The 16,965-nt window shown below is 43.3% G+C and overlaps 1 protein-coding gene across 1 annotated transcript in view; it reads right to left on the reverse strand.

Moving 5' to 3' along the window:
• Positions 1-16,965, reverse strand: part of arhgef12a (Rho guanine nucleotide exchange factor (GEF) 12a) — a 42,141-nt gene that overhangs the window by 9,194 nt on the left and 15,982 nt on the right. Inside the window, exons 6-26 of the mRNA XM_083696337.1 lie at positions 16,371-16,420; positions 15,615-15,672; positions 15,259-15,482; positions 14,880-14,957; positions 14,402-14,518; positions 14,084-14,200; positions 13,680-13,802; positions 13,096-13,194; positions 12,707-12,817; positions 12,448-12,546; positions 12,160-12,202; positions 11,693-11,798; positions 11,347-11,484; positions 11,134-11,166; positions 8,117-8,234; positions 7,674-7,779; positions 7,361-7,573; positions 5,464-5,614; positions 5,172-5,207; positions 4,782-4,933; positions 4,377-4,523 (exon numbers count right to left, since the gene is read on the reverse strand). Coding sequence (XP_083552463.1) covers positions 4,377-4,523; positions 4,782-4,933; positions 5,172-5,207; positions 5,464-5,614; positions 7,361-7,573; positions 7,674-7,779; positions 8,117-8,234; positions 11,134-11,166; positions 11,347-11,484; positions 11,693-11,798; positions 12,160-12,202; positions 12,448-12,546; positions 12,707-12,817; positions 13,096-13,194; positions 13,680-13,802; positions 14,084-14,200; positions 14,402-14,518; positions 14,880-14,957; positions 15,259-15,482; positions 15,615-15,672; positions 16,371-16,420 — 2,319 coding nt within the window. The remainder of the gene's footprint in view (positions 1-4,376; positions 4,524-4,781; positions 4,934-5,171; positions 5,208-5,463; positions 5,615-7,360; positions 7,574-7,673; positions 7,780-8,116; positions 8,235-11,133; positions 11,167-11,346; positions 11,485-11,692; positions 11,799-12,159; positions 12,203-12,447; positions 12,547-12,706; positions 12,818-13,095; positions 13,195-13,679; positions 13,803-14,083; positions 14,201-14,401; positions 14,519-14,879; positions 14,958-15,258; positions 15,483-15,614; positions 15,673-16,370; positions 16,421-16,965) is intronic.

The raw sequence follows: 16,965 nt of genomic DNA on the forward strand, positions 1-16,965 counted from the left end.
GTGTGTGTGTGTGTGTGTGTGTGTGTGTGTGTGTCTCTCTCTCTCTCTCTGTGTCTCTGTGTGTGTGTGTGTCTCTCTCTCTCTCTGTGTGTGTGTCTCTCTCCGTCTCTCTCTCTCTCTCTCTCTCTCTCTCTCTCACACATTTGCTTTATTGGCATGAACAAAACAAATGTTTACGTTGCCAAAGCATCATAACAATCATAAGATAAAGAGGTAAGAACAATCAGGAAGTAAAGACGAATATTAAAAGGCTAATAAGGGAAATAACACAAAACAAACATAGACTGCAAAGTTTATGGTCCACTGGCTGTCCTTAGGGTGTGGCACAAAGTCAAACATTTTCACATTTCGGTATTTCACCCAGTAAATGAGGTAGTTTTTCTGTATTTGTCTTTGTTATAAATTCGTTGTGAATTCTGAAAATTTTGGGGGAAAAAATGTCCTTTCTCAATGGCCAGGCAATAGTCACTGAGTCTGTACATAGTCAACGACTTTCTTAGTTTTGGATCAGTGACAGTGGACAGGTAATTTGCCACTGTTTCTTTCCAATATGTTATATAGTTCTCTTTTTGTGTCTTTATAATGTGATTGGGTCTAATCTCCTTGGTGTTGCTGTCCTGAGGCTCTATGGGGTTAGTTTGGTTTGGGGAACTGAGCCTCAGGACACTCTTCTCCATGCTCATCTCTTGGCAGATTAGGGCTTTGTTATGGAGTGTTTGGGGGTCACTTGTTTTGAGATGATTGTAAAATTGTATTGCTCTTTTTTGGGTCTTAATTAGTAGGGGGGTATTGGCCTAATTCTGCTCTACCTGCATTATTTGCAGTTTTTATTTTTATTTTGCTTTTGCAAAACTCTGCATGGAATGTTTTGGTAGGGTGTTTGTCCCACTTGGGAAAGTCCTGATTGTTGAGTGGAGTCCATACCTCGCTACAGTATAGTACAGCAGTAGGTTCTATAATTGATTCAAATATTTTCAGCCAAAGTCAAATTTCTGTGTTTCTTTTTATAGCATAGACGGTTCTTCTTTTGTGTACGTTCTAGGACCACCGTCTATTTGTGGTCTTCGCGTACTGACCTCTTTTGGAATATTATTATTTCTGTATTTTTTAGGTTGACAGTCAGGGCCCAGGTCTGACAGAACCTGTGCAGTAGATCCAGGTGTTGCTGTAGACCTTCTTATGTTGGGGCGAGCAACCCTAGGTCATCTACAAAACAGGCATTTCAGTGTCGCGTAAGGTAAGACCAGGTGCTGTAGACTGCTGTAGTGTTTTTGCTAATTCATTTATATATATGTTGAATAGAGTAGGACTGCAGCCCTGTCTCACCCTACGCCCCTGAACGAAGTAATCTGTTTGGTTGTTTCCAATTTTAACCACACACTTGTTGTTTGTATACATTGACTTTATACATTGACTTTACTTTGTTTTCCCCCCCCAACACCACTTTCTATTAGTTTGAATAAAAGTCCTTGGTGCCAAATTGAGTCAAATACTTTTTTAAGTCAACAAAACATGAAAAGATTTAGTTTTTGTCTTTGTTTAGATGTTTCTCAATGAGGGTGTGAAGGGTATATACACCTACCAGTCAGTGGTGGCCAGCGCAATGCTGTACGTGGTGGTATGCTGGGGGGGCAGCATCAAGGAAGGTGACACCAAGAGGCTGAACAAGCTTATTAGGAAAGCTGGTTCTGTACTCGGTGTCACGTTGGACACTGTGAAGGAGGTGGCCAATAGGAGGATGAGGACCAAACTCCTGGCCATCATGGACAATTCCTCCCATTCCTTACATGTCACTGTGGCAGAGCAGAAAAGCTCCTTTAGCAACAGATTATTACAACCACGTTGCACTAAGGAGCGCTATAGGAGATCTTTTCTGCCTGCTGCAATAAGACTGTACAACTCCTCCTCCGGCTGGCTCAATCGGGTTGATCAGAGTCAGGCTGGGGGGATGTTAAATCATACTGGACTGTTCTTACTGTATATAATGTTTCAGATGTCTATCTATTGTCACTTTATTTTGTTGTTGTTGTTTGTAATGTGAGCTGCTGTAATGCCTTAATTTCCCCTCGGGGATCAATAAAGTATCTATCTATGCACGGTGTGATGTGCAGAAATTTGGTAAGAACCCAATCTGACATTTGCTCTGGACATTGTGTTCACTGAGGAAATGAACAAGTCGGCTGTTTATGATACTGCAGAGTATTTTCCCCAGGTTACTGTTAATACAGATACCATGATAATTACTTGGGTCAAATTTGTCTCCGTTTTTATATATTGGAGTGATCAGTCTTTGATTCCAACTGTTGGGGAAAATACCTGCAGTAAGGACAATGTTAAAGAGTTTTAGAATAGCCATCTGTTGTCTGTATATTTAATCATTTAGTTTAATATAATAAAATCGGCACCACAGGCCTTTTTGGGTTGAAGGGTCTGTATTTTTTCCAGTAATTCAAGCTTTGTAACTGAAGTGTCCAAAGGGTTCTGGTATTCTTTGATAGCTGATTCAAGGGATTTTAATTTGTCATGTTTAGCTTTTTGTTCTGGATTCATTGTTATACTGCTATAAAGATTTGTAAAATGATTCATCCATATATCCCCATTTTGAATAGCTCTCTCATTATAGTGTGTTTTGTTCAGTTTATTTCCAATTCTCCCAGAAATGATTTGAGCCGATGGAATCTTCAACTTCATTGAGCTGATTTTCTGTTCCTTCTTTGTCCCTAGGGTGTATTTGTACTGTTTCAGTGTTTCCCCACAGTGAAGGCGGATATTTTGGTTTTCCAGATCTCTATGTTTTTGGTTGGATAAATGTCTTAGGGCCGGTTTCACAGGCAAGGTGTAAGGCTAGTCCTGGACTAATTCACACTTTCAATGGCAAATTGCCACTAAGGATGCTTTTTAGTCTCGGACTAGGCTTAAGCCTCGCCTGTGAAACCGGCCCTTAGTGTTTTTCTCAGGTTTCCACAGTCATTATCAAACCATTTCTCATTGTTATTAATTATTTTTGGTTTTGTCTTTGAATTCTTTCAGTTAGATAAGGAAGCTGCCAGATTCACACCTTCACTATTACAGGGAAACCTTTCTCCCAAGAAGTTGTCAAGGAGTGATTGCCAAATGCTGATTGATACATTTTTCTAGTGTTTTCCCTCCATCGGTAGGGCTGTTTAGTAGCATGCAGTTCATTGAGCTGTTTTGCCTCATGGTTGGGTTCCGCCCTCCTCAGATGCACTGTGATTTTGCAGTGGTCTGAGAGAGGTGTTGATGGGCCGACTGTGAGCGCTCTGAGATATTTGTGTCTTAGGTCTGATGTGAAATAGTCTACTGTGCTATTGCCAAGAGATGAGCTGTAAGTGTACCGTCCTAGACATTGACTATGTACAGAGCTACGGGACCTGTGTCACGTTTTTGTTTGCTTATAATAACTGTCACGAGGGGGGTTATGTGGGGAAGAAGAAGCTGTTGCTACTAGGTAGGTGTTTATGACCATGATTATTAATGGAGTCTGGTTCCTCTGCTGTTCTTGCATTCAGGTCTCCACAGACCAGCACATTCCCTTTGGCCTGGAAGTGACTAATCTCCCCTGCTAGAATCGAGAAACTCTCCTCATTGAAATAGGGAGACTCTGAGGGGGGAATATATGTGGCACAAGGCATGTTTATCTGTTAAAATTGCTTTCTTTTCAATCCAATTTTCAACCCAATGTAGAATTCCCCTGTTTTGATTAGTTCTATTGAATGAATTAGTTCAGATTTATGACAGACTATCATTCCTCCCCCCCCCATTTCTTCTCTGCAACCTAGTGGACAACCAGTGGAGACTCTGCACCATGTTTCCTGAAGAACAATCATGGTCATGGATCTCTTTTAGGGAGTCTGGGTTTCTGCTCTTCAAGCCAAAAGCAGAAGACCTCAGACCCTGGACATTCGAACATGCGATTGAAAAAGACTTCATACAGTTTTATTAGTTTAGAGATAAACATTAAAACAATATATATATATATATATATATATATATATATATATATATATATATATATATATATATATATAAAAATAAAAATATATATATACATATATGTATATATGTATATATCTATATGTATTTTACTCTATATAATCTAAGAACTGTTATGTTATCTAATATTAAGTTGTATTATGAACATTGGATGTATTCATATTCAACATTTGGGTTATCATTGGTGGTTGGTGTGGATGTGAAGGTTGTTATCAGAGTTATCACAAAAGACCACAGCACAGGGTGTCTCTGGATTCTCTCTCTCCCGGTATCAAATGGTGTGTGTGTGTGTGTGTGTGTGTGTGTGTGTGTGTGTGTGTGTGTGTGTGTGTGTGTGTGTGTGTGTGTGTGTGTGTGAATACCATGCAACTGGACAATCTCCTCCAGGTTGGTGAAGATGTTCCTGATGTCAGCAGGGGGCAGTATGGAGTCTCTGGTGAGTTTCTGACAGAACACATGGTCCAGCACCCTGAGCATCCGTAGATGAGCACGTTCAGTGTAGAACAACTCTGGAAGCACAGACAAACCTCATCAGTAATGCAGAAAAACAGAGTTCGCGCTTCAATAGCAAAAACTGAATTATTCTGAATAATCAGGGATAATGACAACTCACTGGTTACATGGACTAGAATAAAGGAGTAACTCAGATATTCTTTACTTGAACTCAAACTTCGAGAGTTCATGGAGGGCCAGTGTCGAGCGAGTGTGACTGGGACTGTATTAGTGTGTTGAGTGTGCAGGTACAGGACAGTTAGTTAGCTAGTTACCGTTGATGACCTCCTGCCTCTTGATCTGGTGTGGTCTGAGGCCAGCCAGAACCTCTGGTCCCACCAGCTGCTGCCAGTTCAGAGGGTCGTGCTCAGAGTCTGTCCCCTGCTCGTCTTCACTCTGCACATCTGTGAAGCCCAGACCTTCCAGCCTGGAAGAGAAAGAGGCAGCACAGGTTAGATCTACATCTGCTGACAAACACATTCAGCCATGACCTGCCTTGTCAACTCAATAGGACGTCTATCAGAATACTGTTTGACAGAATGGATGACAAACAAACACGTTTATATTGCCTTCATCAGGGTTACAGACAATAGACAGACAGGTTTGATACATTTCCAGATTACATGTCAGATAAAAGGTAGTCAGAATGCAAGAGAATAGCTTACCTTCGAATGGCCTTGGGTGTGCCTCCCTCTAGGACTCTGTAACAAGAGGAGACATGTTCACAACACTGCCACAAGGACCACAGAACATTCATCATGTAGCCTACTCTCCAGACTGCATCAGCAGTGTCAAAGACAAGCAAGATGGAACATTTCATGACTTTACTGGGAAAACATTCTACTGACTGTGGAATTGCCTTTTACAATACAGAAGTTCGAAGACTTTGTTTCAGGTATGAGTGTTCCATGGATGCGCTTAGAGCCACATTGTTCCCCTGTGTGTGTCCCATTCTACCTGTCGCTCTCTCTGTCGTCCTCATGGAGGTGGTCCAGGCTGTAGGGATAGTCAAAGGGTGTGCCGGGGGAGTACTGAGGACTGCCGTCCTGGAAGTCTGCAGAGTGGAGGCCTTCACTCAACCTGGACAGGCCAGAGTAAGGGCTCCCACCTGAGGAAAAGGATGGAAGGGGGGACAGAAACAGATCAGCTACACTGGACGCTAAAGGCTGCTGCCCTGGACTCAGGTTAAGCCCACCCTAGATTAACTATCTTCAAAGGAGAGTCTCAATTGGAAGTATAATTTAGTCCAGGACTTCCCTTCAACTATGCAAACGTCTTGCTCATCACAAGGCCAAGAAGGAGCTAACCCTCACATTGCTCACACCTCTGACCAATCGCAGGTCTACACGTTTACATTTACATTTTACACTTATGGCATTTAGCAGACGCCTTTATCCAAAGCGACGTACAACAATACATTTGTTTAAGTAAGTGAATCATCTATCCAACAGTCATCATAAGACAAAGTAATCAATGCTCACACCAGGGGCCATTGGCAGTCGTAGTAGTAGTCGCAGTAGGCTATATTTATTTATTTATTTTTTATTGTGGGAAGCTCATTCCACCAGGGGGCGCCAGGACAGTGAAAAGCTGTGACCGAGTAGCGCTGTCACTGCATCCACGTAGAGGCGGCGGTGCCAGGCGGGCAGCCGAGGTGGGCAAGCGGAGTGATCTTGCAGGGGTTTGGGGGCTAACCATTGCTTGCAAGTAGGGAGGGGCTACTCCCTTTGCCGCCCGGTAGGCAAGCACCAGGGTATTGAATTTGATGCGGGCTGCTACCGGGAGCCAGTGGAGGGTGCAGAGGAGGGGCGTGACATGGGAGAATTTGGGGAGATTTAACACCAGACGAGCGGCAGCGTTCTGGATGAGCTGCAGAGGCCTGATGGAGGAGGCGGGGAGTCCGGCCAAGAGTGCATTGCAGTAGTCAAGGCGAGAGATTACAAGTGCTTGGACCAAAAGTTGTGCTGCTTCTCTGGTGAGGAATGGACGTATCCTTCTGATGTTGTAGAGGAAGAATCTACAGGAGCGTGCTGTCGCTGTGATGTTCACCACACAGAATAAGCGGTTGTCAAGAATCACCCCAGGGTTCTTGGCTGTATGGGAGGAGGTCACAGTAGAAAACTCTACTGTGACCTCCTACTGTGAAGTCTTGGAGAGGGCAGGCTTTCCCTGGGAGGAAGAGCAGCTCAGTCTTGTCAAGGTTGAGCTCGAGGTGGTGGGCTGACATCCAAGCAGAAATGTCTGCAAGACATGCCGAGACACGTGTCTAGGGTGTAGTGACTCGAGGGCATGGTCTTACAACAGATAGCGTGACTCCGTCCACACTGATCTGTCTGAGAACTCGCAAGCAATTATGGGAAGTATAAAAAGTAGCCTGGCTAAAATACGCACTGTCAAAAAAGTAACCATGGTTACAATAGGACAGACACACTTTTCAGCCTCAAACCATGATTATTCAACAAAATAATGAATCCATAAATGATTTTCAAGTTTCTTTCCAGCGAATTTCTTATTTAAATGATTGTATGACTAGCAAAGATTTTTTTTTTTTAAGTTTAGGTAAGTTAAGTTTAGGGTGCAGTATTTATTAAGTTTGGCAATGAGGAAGCTAGCATAGAAGATTGGTCAGCTAGCCAGCTGGTTTAGCCAGTCATATTTAATACGAAACAAAACTGTGCCTCCACAAGTAGCCAGTTACTATAAAAGCCAGGTTTTAAAAAAATCAAGAATCGTTCCACGATTTATAAAACAGGTATCTCAGGCAAAGCAGCGTCATGCTAGAATGACGATACCTGACATAAGACAATGGGCTAGGGGGTTGGTAAGGGACTGAGTGTGTTATTCAGGCTCTCACCTGTCTCTACGTCTCTGCTGGCTGTGTCCGAGGGACTGTAGGTGTTGCTGTTGGGGGACGAGGTGGTGAGAGAGGAGGAGTGTGTGAGCTCGGAGCCATCGCTGGACTGGCTAACCCTCAGGCGACCCCCCTCCAGGTGATCACTGCCCCCCAGGGTCGGCTGGGACAGCTGCTTCTGAGGCCTTGGCTTGTTCAAGTCCAAGGCCTTGCCTACTGCTCAGGCACACACACACAGACACACACACAATATATATATATATATAGTACTGATCATTGTTAAGTGTCTTAATGACAGTGCATTAATTACACTCACTGGAAGTGGCCTCAATGCGGCTGGGCCGGCGCTGAGGTCCAAGGATGCTGGGAAACCTGGTTCTCTTCACCTTCTCCTCCCCTTCCTTCTCTGTCTTGATGCTCTTCTATTGGTCAGAGGAAATTACATCATTAGTGACAGGGAGAGTCAGATCCTGTCCAGTAACAACACACTGCCCCACCTCCCTTAGCACTTGTGTAGGTCTGAAAGGCTTGGCTAGGTGCAAGAATAGAGAAAACTCCACCTAGTCTCTCAGAAGGCAAGTTGGAGCTAATACCATCTTGCTTATACCTTTCCAGTCCTCTAAGATCTTCATTACTGCCTATAGAGCGAAGGGGGCAGGGAGTATTACTGTACAGTGATGTAGTGAGGTGAGGGTCAGATGTTAGGGGGTGGTCAGCTGAGAGTGGAGCAGGGTGAGGGGCTTGGGTGTGACATCGTACCTTGGTGATCTTGGGGAGGAAGTTCATGCGGGCCCGTTTGGGCTCCAGACTGCGTGGCTCTTTGACCCTCACACCAAGGTGCTTCATGTAGGTCAGAATGACATACTGCATAGTAGTGCTGGAGGAAAACACAGTGTACATGTTCAGCAGACCAGGGTCAATCATGTCAAAATACATAATGATGTATGATGGTGTGCTTGATTTCACTTTAGGTTTCAACTTTTGGGACTATTCCATTGGTACCAGGAAAATATAAACCAAGCTTAAGCAAGTACTTAACCCTGATATTCAGTCCATTCTCATCCAACTGATGAACAAGTGGAAGAACAGAATGTGATAATGTGTGGTGAAATACACGTTGAGGATTCTAGAATGTGGCTGAGACCATATGCCACTGAACAACTCCCTCAGAAGATGTACTGTACTTCAACAAACCATCTGGGATCATATGCTGGGACCATATGGCATCTCCAATAAGGCTGTCTGCAGTATATCAGTCTGAACATTCCCTTATGAATACATACGCATTACAAAAATGTCATCTTTAATTCAAGAGAGTTGCAAAGAGCTTATAGACAAGCCCTTGGCATAGAAAAGATCTGGGTATCACATCAATTTTAAATGTCAAACATTGAATGTTTAAACTCAAAACCATCACGTGGTTAACACAACCAACCATCCTCTTTCAGTACAATAAAGTGAAGCAGGTCTGTCTCCAGGATAACATTCAGTATAAATGGTCACATTTGTATATGGTTTATAATGAGTTAACAAATAACTTCAACAGTTTATTATACAATTATGAACCATTTACACTTATAAGTCATTCATTTAGACTGATCAATATTCACTTGGTGCTTGCCAAATTTGCAATCAGGAGCCAGTTATTAATGCTTTATAAATGCTTAGAAAACTATGATGATGTGAAATAATGCAATATTATTTTCAATTGTTGCATAGTAGGAAATTGTATCTGCTAGTTTTTACACTGGGTGCGTGTAATTATGGGTGTAATTCTGTAATGTACTCTATCTCTGCCTCTATCCTACAGTTATCACCATGACTACCCTCATCAGATATGGTTGAAACTGAGACCCTCCACGTATTGATACATATCTGGTATGGCAAGACCTCATTGGACAACAGCAATAGCAGACCGTTTTTTCCAAGCCTCTGGGTACACTTTTAGAATAATTGAAAACATTTTGAAAATTGATTAATTAAGAACAATAATATTTCATGGTAATGGTCTTATACTGTAATAATGTCTCTATAGTCCAACGAGTGCCCTATGTTGTCTAAATAGTACAATGGTATAATGAAAGAGATTGAAGCTTGGCAATACGTGTCTCTGCGTGTCTTGCAGACATTTCTGCTTGGATGTCAGCCCACCACCTCAAGCTCAACCTTAACAAGACTGAGCTGCCCTTCCTCCCTGGGAAAGCCTGCCCTCTCCAAGACCTCTTCCCATACAACCAAGAATCTTGGGGTGATCCTTGACAACCACTTATCTTGTGCGGCGAACATCACAGCAACAGCACACTCCTGTAGATTCTTCCTCTACAACATCAGAAGGATATGTCTATTCCTCACTAGAGAAGCAGCACAACTCTTGGTCCAGACACTTGTGATCTCCCGCCGTGACTACTGCAACGCACTCTTAGCCGAGCTCCCCGCGTCCGAACACCAGACCTCTGCAGCTCATCCAGAATGCTGCCGCCTGTCTGGTGTTCAATCTCCCCAAATTCTCCCATGTCACCTCCCTCCTCTGCACCCTTCACTGGCTCCCGGTAGCAGCTTGCATCAGATTCAAGACCATGGTGCTTGTCTACCGGGCGGCAAAGGGAACAGCCCCTCCCTACTTGCAAGCAATGGTCTGCCCCCAAACCCCTGCCCAATCACTCCGCTCTTCCACCTCGGCTGGCCGCCTGGCACCACCGCCTCTACGTGGATGCAGCAGTCGCACTATTTGGTCACGGCTTTTCACTGTCCTGGCACCCCGCTTGTGGAACGAGCTTCCCACTGCTGTCAGGACTGCAGAGTCACTCCCTATCTTCCACCGTAGACTGAAGACCCATCTCTTCAGGCTACATCATGACTGTCCCCCCTAAAGACCTCTTCATTACCACTACACCCCTGTACAGTTTCTCTACTGTAAAAAAAAGCATAGATTTGTTTTTCTTATGATAACTGATGTATAGATGATTGGTAACTCATTAATAAATGAGTAACAGTGTTACACTTTATATTAAGGTGACATTTTATCAGTTACAAATGTTGATAACTCATTAATAAATGTTGATAACTCATTAATAAATGGTTAACAGTGTGACATTTAATCAGTTATACATGTTGATACCTCTTATATGGTCAGAGATTTTCTCCATAAGTACACAGGATAGAAGAGTACTTATGTGACTTGATTATCAACGTGGTCTACTCATTGATATACCTAAACCAGCTCAGAGCACTAACCACACATCAGTGAACACAGAGAAGGGGTAAATAATGGATAGATACATCAACAAATAAATCCTGCATGGTGGACATGTTTAAATGAGGAACGTGTTGATCAGGATTTCAAGGGCCATGGTTCAAAATACATGGTGACAGTTGTAGTGTATTCTGGGAGATCTTCACATTGTACTGTACAGTATGTAGAGATGTATTGAATTGGTTTGGTACCAGCCTAATCATCTCCACAATTCAGGAAATAACTGCAACTTTCCAACTGTGCAAGGCATTTATAAGTGCATTTATAACTGGCTCCTGATTGCAAGCTCCCTATTTGGCAGGCACCAAGTGCATATCAAACAATCTAAACTAATAAGTAATAACTGTTTGTAGATGGTTTATAATTGAATAATAAACTGGTTATAAACCATTTATAAACCCTTTACAAATGTGACCTTAATGTAAAGTGTTACAGGTATTTCTACTGAATGTCAAGGCTAAGCAGAACAGAGACGGTTGGCAACCATAGTTCTACATGAGGACAAACTGGAGAGTCTACTCACCATTTATCTTCCTCTGTGGGCTGGGTTGTCATCCTGAAATAGAGCAAATAAATGTTAGCTTAACATCATTCATCACTATAACAACTATGATTCCTCCACTCCTCCATTGCAAGCTGCGATAGCTAATTGTCAGGTCTGAGAACAGGTGTTGATTACGAATGAGATCCACCAGACCCTCATACCATGACATATCTGTGTGTGTGTGTTACTTACAGGACGTCCTCTATCTTGGTGATGATGTTCTCAGCACAGGAGCGTTCTCTCTCTAGCGCCACGCGGTCTCTAACACGCTCTGTGTCCAGTCTGGCCAGCTCTCCCTCGGCCAGGGTTAGGCCCATACTGCGCTTCTGCCTACAAACACACACATCATACCAAGCCTGTTACCTGAGCTTAAAATAGGCTTCTAACAGATTACACAATGTATAAACCTACAACAGATGTCACAGTTAATAACATGTTTCTATAGAGCATCATAACATATACGTCAATCCCATACACATCCCTGTGGCAGGGAAAGGCAGTCATCTTGGTAGGGTAGAGACAACATTGGGTGTTTCACCTGAAGTCATCCAGGTTCCTCTGGATGTCAGGTAGCAGTGTGTCCTGTAGGAGCTGGACATACTGTCTGTTCAACTCCTCTGGGATCAGCTCTGTCCTACGACGATCTGGAACATCAACATCAACATCAACATCAACACAAACATGGTCAGGACAAGAAGTGATGTGGAACAAGCATGCTTATGTGTGCTGGAGTGAGTTTCCCGAAAACGTTGTAGCTAATGTAGTACTCTATCTCTTTTTACAATCCAGGCCCACTCCTCCCCTAGGCCAGCAATGATGTTCATTTAATACATTTTGAAGAAGATTGACCTGGAAACATTGATCGTTACTCTCTTGTGGCTTTGCAGCTGGGTTGTCAGAGAAATTAAGTACTACTTAAGCTACAAAGCTTTTGGGAAACAAATTCTGCAGGTGCAGGGTACAAAACTATTCAAACTATTCACAACTATGACTTAAAGTACTCACCAAGGTCAGAGGAGATGGACTCAGGAACTGGTACCTTTAAATTCTGTATGAAGAGAGGAATCTTAGATGGGCTCAAACAAATAAAGCATATAGCTACACAAACTAATAAAGCAAATCATATTTTAACCTGTTAAAAAATTCCCACAATTTTGCAATTCCAAAAAACACACTCTCTGTCTCAGGAGACAGGTGATCTAAATTGTAGTGTTGCCATGGACAGCATTATACATTGTATTGGGAGTGAGGAGAGGAACAGAGGATAAATGGACTCCTGAAGGGCGTACTTACAGCTCCACGGTCAATGAAGAATGTATGGAAGTCCATGAACACTCGTCTGGTCTCTTTGGAGTTGGTCTGCTTGTATAGCTCAGCATGGAGGTAGCACAGCTAAACACACAATGTGATTACTGTTAACAACCAACAGGTTTAGGCATACACACATCAGGGTGCTCTGTTGCCTGTCACACAGAAAGGTAAGACAACATTAAAGATTACGATATATTTCTGACATCACAGCTTGGTGTGGGTGAGAGGGGCGGAATTATACCAGCGGTGCAGGGTCAAACTGGGAGACCACGTGATGCAGGAACGCTGCCAGGTGGGCGGGGCGAGACTTGAGCAGCTCGATGCTCTGGAAGCAACTATACTGGCCGTTCACCTGAAACACAAGCAGACAGACTCTGTTATCAGTTACTGTACAAATAAAGCAGGTTTACCAGGTGACTCCACCATGTAAGAGATCATTGTAAAAAAAACTCTTGAAGTCAAAATGCAAAAAGGGTAAAAGGTGGCACCCAAAATGCTGACAATATCAGTCAGAAAACATTCCTGACAACCCTTTTTAAAGAACCAAAAACAACATATTATTTTACACATTTTCGGCTGGGTGGCTAGAGAGGTTGCCAGTGTGTAGTGTGCAGATGGAGGGTGACTTACCTGTTCCTGGTCAGAGTCAAAGTAGTCGTCCTCCGCTCCAATGATCTGGGAGACAATACGAGAGGAGGGGATACTGATGGTGGAGGGGGACAGAGAGTCCTAGAAGAGAGAAAAGCAGTAACTACACACTCACTGTTGACGACGCCTCAGTTCAGAGGTTATCAACCTACATGTTAAACACAGATCTCTTTGTTTGTCAAATGTGTGTGTGTGTGTGTGTGTGTGTGCGCAACTCCTGGCTGTACAATGAATTAACAATAAAGTAATTTATGACAACTTATCGGTTTTATTATCAGTTATGAGGGCTCCAGGTGTGGAGCGGTGTGTGTGTGTGTGTGTGGGATAAAGATTCCCTGTCTGTAGAGGTATGTGTGTGTGTGTGTGTGTGTGTGTGTGTGTGTGTGTGTGTGTGTGCGCAACTCCTGGCTGTACAATGAATTAACAATAAAGTAATTTATGACAACTTATCGGTTTTATTATCAGTTATGAGGGCTCCAGGTGTGGAGCGGTGTGTGTGTGTGTGTGTGTGGGATAAAGATTCCCTGTCTGTAGAGGTATGTGTGTGTGTGTGTGCGTGTTCCTACCAGATCTGTAGTGTCCTCAGGGCAGGAGTTGAAGCTGTCTCTGGGCGTGCTCTTTGGGCTGGGGTACGACAAGTCTCTTTGGTATAGGCTCTCTGGAGAGGCGGGGGAAACCCCACGCAAAACCTGCACATGGAGAGACATTGGTTGACTACACTGTCAATCAAACACCTAAACAAGAGTTTCTCAAATGTGGGTTAGGGTACACTGAGTGTGGGACTCCATAAAAAAACAATCACAGATGCGTGACTAGTTATTTCATTAATTTGTGGTTTACCATATTCATTGGGAGAAAATACATTAGACATTACAGCCATCACAAACAACAAACGACAGTCAACAGGAGTCAAAAGTCCTTCAGTCACTCAACTGCCTTGGCCACAGCCACTGTTGGAACAAAGACTTACAGGGGACATGTTGGTGCTGCTCCAGGAGAGCTCTGTGCTGCTGTTTGCCTTAGAGGAAGGAGTCTGCTCCATATTCACCATGCCACCATCATCTAACTCTCCCAATGGCACGCCATCCTGACACATCACACAGAAGACAGGGAAACATGTTCTGTTACCAAGAGACAAAGACCAAATGATGTTGTCTTATTCTAAGCATACATCCTAGAAACGGATTTATTTGAACTATTTTAAGAAAAAATCAAGGGTCCTGTATGGTACACAGCAGATCATATTCCGAGGCTCTAAATGACAGAGGAGGTGATGTAAGTGAATTACCTGTGTCCCAGTGGCCTTGCTGAGCTGGGCCTGGAGCAGGGGAATGCGCTTCTTAGCCTCCTGGATGTCCTTCAGTAGTCTGGGGGAGGGGTTCCTGCTGTACTCATCCTTCATGGCCTAGAACGAGGGTAGAAAACAATAGCTTGCAATACACTACAATAATACCTTACTTCTTAAATACATTAATACAAAAGTGTATCCTCTGCTTTGTTCTTATCTGTGTGTGAGTCTGTGTGTGTGTCCTGGCTCTCTGAGCTGCTGATATACTGTAACTGCCTATTCCAAACCACAGGAAAACCATCCTTCTTATCAACACCAGCCACACTCCAGTTCTGCTCCCTACGTTTATATTTAGTTGGAACACAGATGAGAACAGTGACTTGCCCTCAAATTTAGCTCATAGCGCAGACCACAGCACACACCGCAACAATTGACAGAACTACAACTCAGACTTCAATACAAGAGTCAGACATGTTACCTGCAGGTTTTGTTGCTCTTGGAATAACATCTTCTGTAAGATATCCACCTTCTGGTTGTGGACACTGTTGTTCTCTTCCTGTATGAGAGGAGCAGACATAGAACATAGATATAGATAGAGAGAGATAGAGAACGAGAAAAACACCAAATGATAGAGAGCAAGGGAGGACATCAAGGTTACAGATAGGGAGTGGATGGCTGATAGCAAGACTGGAAGATGGAAACCATGACTGAGCACAGGGAGAGAGATAGAGGAGCGAGACAGCAGGGAGAGAGCAGAGGGGAGTTACACTGAAGATAAGGGGGATAACTAAGGAGCAAGGACAGGCAGAGAGATATGGAGAAGAGAGTGTGGAGGATGGTGAGGCAATAAGTCATACCCATCTTGGTAGAGGAGAGGTGATGCGGTCCAGAGGGCTGTAGGGCCGTTGGCCTGGTGGCAGTCCTAGGGACGGGGAGTCAGGAGAGCTGATGGAGGATGGCCTGTCTGTGTGACCCCCAAAGCCTGGTCCCCCCAGCCCCAGCTCAGAGTCCCCCTCAGACAGGGGGATGTGGGAGAGCCCAGGGGGGCGCCCTAACACTGTGAGAGCCACATAGGAGCCCGCTACAACAACAAGACAGTGAGTTTGGCTAGGTTAGTGTGTGAGAGGTGCTGTATGGAAATGCGACTGTCACTTTCTTGACATAGCTTAACAAAAAAACACAACAATAAATACACCCAACCAGAGATACTTACATTTGATGAGCTTGACCACTTCAACATGGTTTGAATGTGTTACTAGGGTCCCATTCACCTAAGAGAAAAAGGACAACAGTTAGCCAGTGAATCAGAGTAATTCTTTCAATACAGTAGTTCATTTTCTGTCTTCACACACTCCCCTATGACTAATGTAATGTTGTGATGAGCTTTAGCCAGCAGGTGGCAGTAATGAGCCAGATCTGAGGATCACAATATAATAAGGCTCCTAGCCTAGAGTATACTGTACTGTACCAAGGGGCTCTTAGCCTATAGTATACTGTACTAGCTTATAGTATACTCTACTAGCCTATAGCATAGTGTACTAGCCTATAGTATACTGTACTAGCTTATAGTATACTGTACTAGCTTAGTATACAGTACTAGCCTATAGTATACTGTACTAGCCTATAGCATAGTGTACTAGCCTATAGTATACGGTACTAGCCTATAGTATACGGTACTAGCCTATAGCATAGTGTACTAGCCTATAGTATACTGTACTAGCCTATAGTATACGGTACTAGCCTATAGTATACTGTACTAGCCTATAGTATACTGTACTAGCTTAGTATACTGTATAGTATACTGTACTAGCCTATAGCATAGTGTACTAGCCTATAGTATACTGTACTAGCCTATAGTATACTGTACTAGCCTATAGTATACTGTATAGTATACTGTACTAGCCTATAGCATAGTGTACTAGCCTATAGTATACTGTGCTAGCTTAGTATACTGTATAGTATACTGTACCTTGATGATCCTGTCACCAGTCTGTACGCCTGCACGCATTGCAGCACCATCTAGGAAACACAGAGGACAAGAGTCAGAAACACACAGAATAAATATCATTAGCATGGAAAGAACACATACTATACTACACTACACTGCTGTAGAAGATACACCCATTACAGCACTGCAAGACTACAGTTTACAAGGACTCATGACTGCTGTGTTATACTATCATAGACCATAACAGTGGTTGCACTAAATGGAAGGGTCCATTTGACAGCTCGGCCGAAAACACTGGGTTTTAGGCCTGAGAGAGAGAGGGGTTATTATGGGATAGAAATACTGTAGAGTCAGCAGACAAGTGAAAAACAAATGAACTAGACATTAGTGTTGTACATGTTGTAACTAGATCGATACAAGTGAGAGCCATACACTTCGATCTGGGGCTTAGGTTACATTGAGACGCTGAAATTTGTAGACATGTTGCCTACATATTATTCAATCTATATGAAACTTAATTTAGTGAGTGCCGGCTCTCTCTCATATCTGATATCATATCACATATACAGGTATTTTCCTGCCGTCTTCCACCATTAATAATAGTGGTGTCCTCTAC

This window comes from Argentina silus (assembly GCF_951799395.1).
Source record: "Argentina silus genome assembly, chromosome: X".
Classification (NCBI taxonomy): domain Eukaryota; kingdom Metazoa; phylum Chordata; class Actinopteri; order Argentiniformes; family Argentinidae; genus Argentina; species Argentina silus.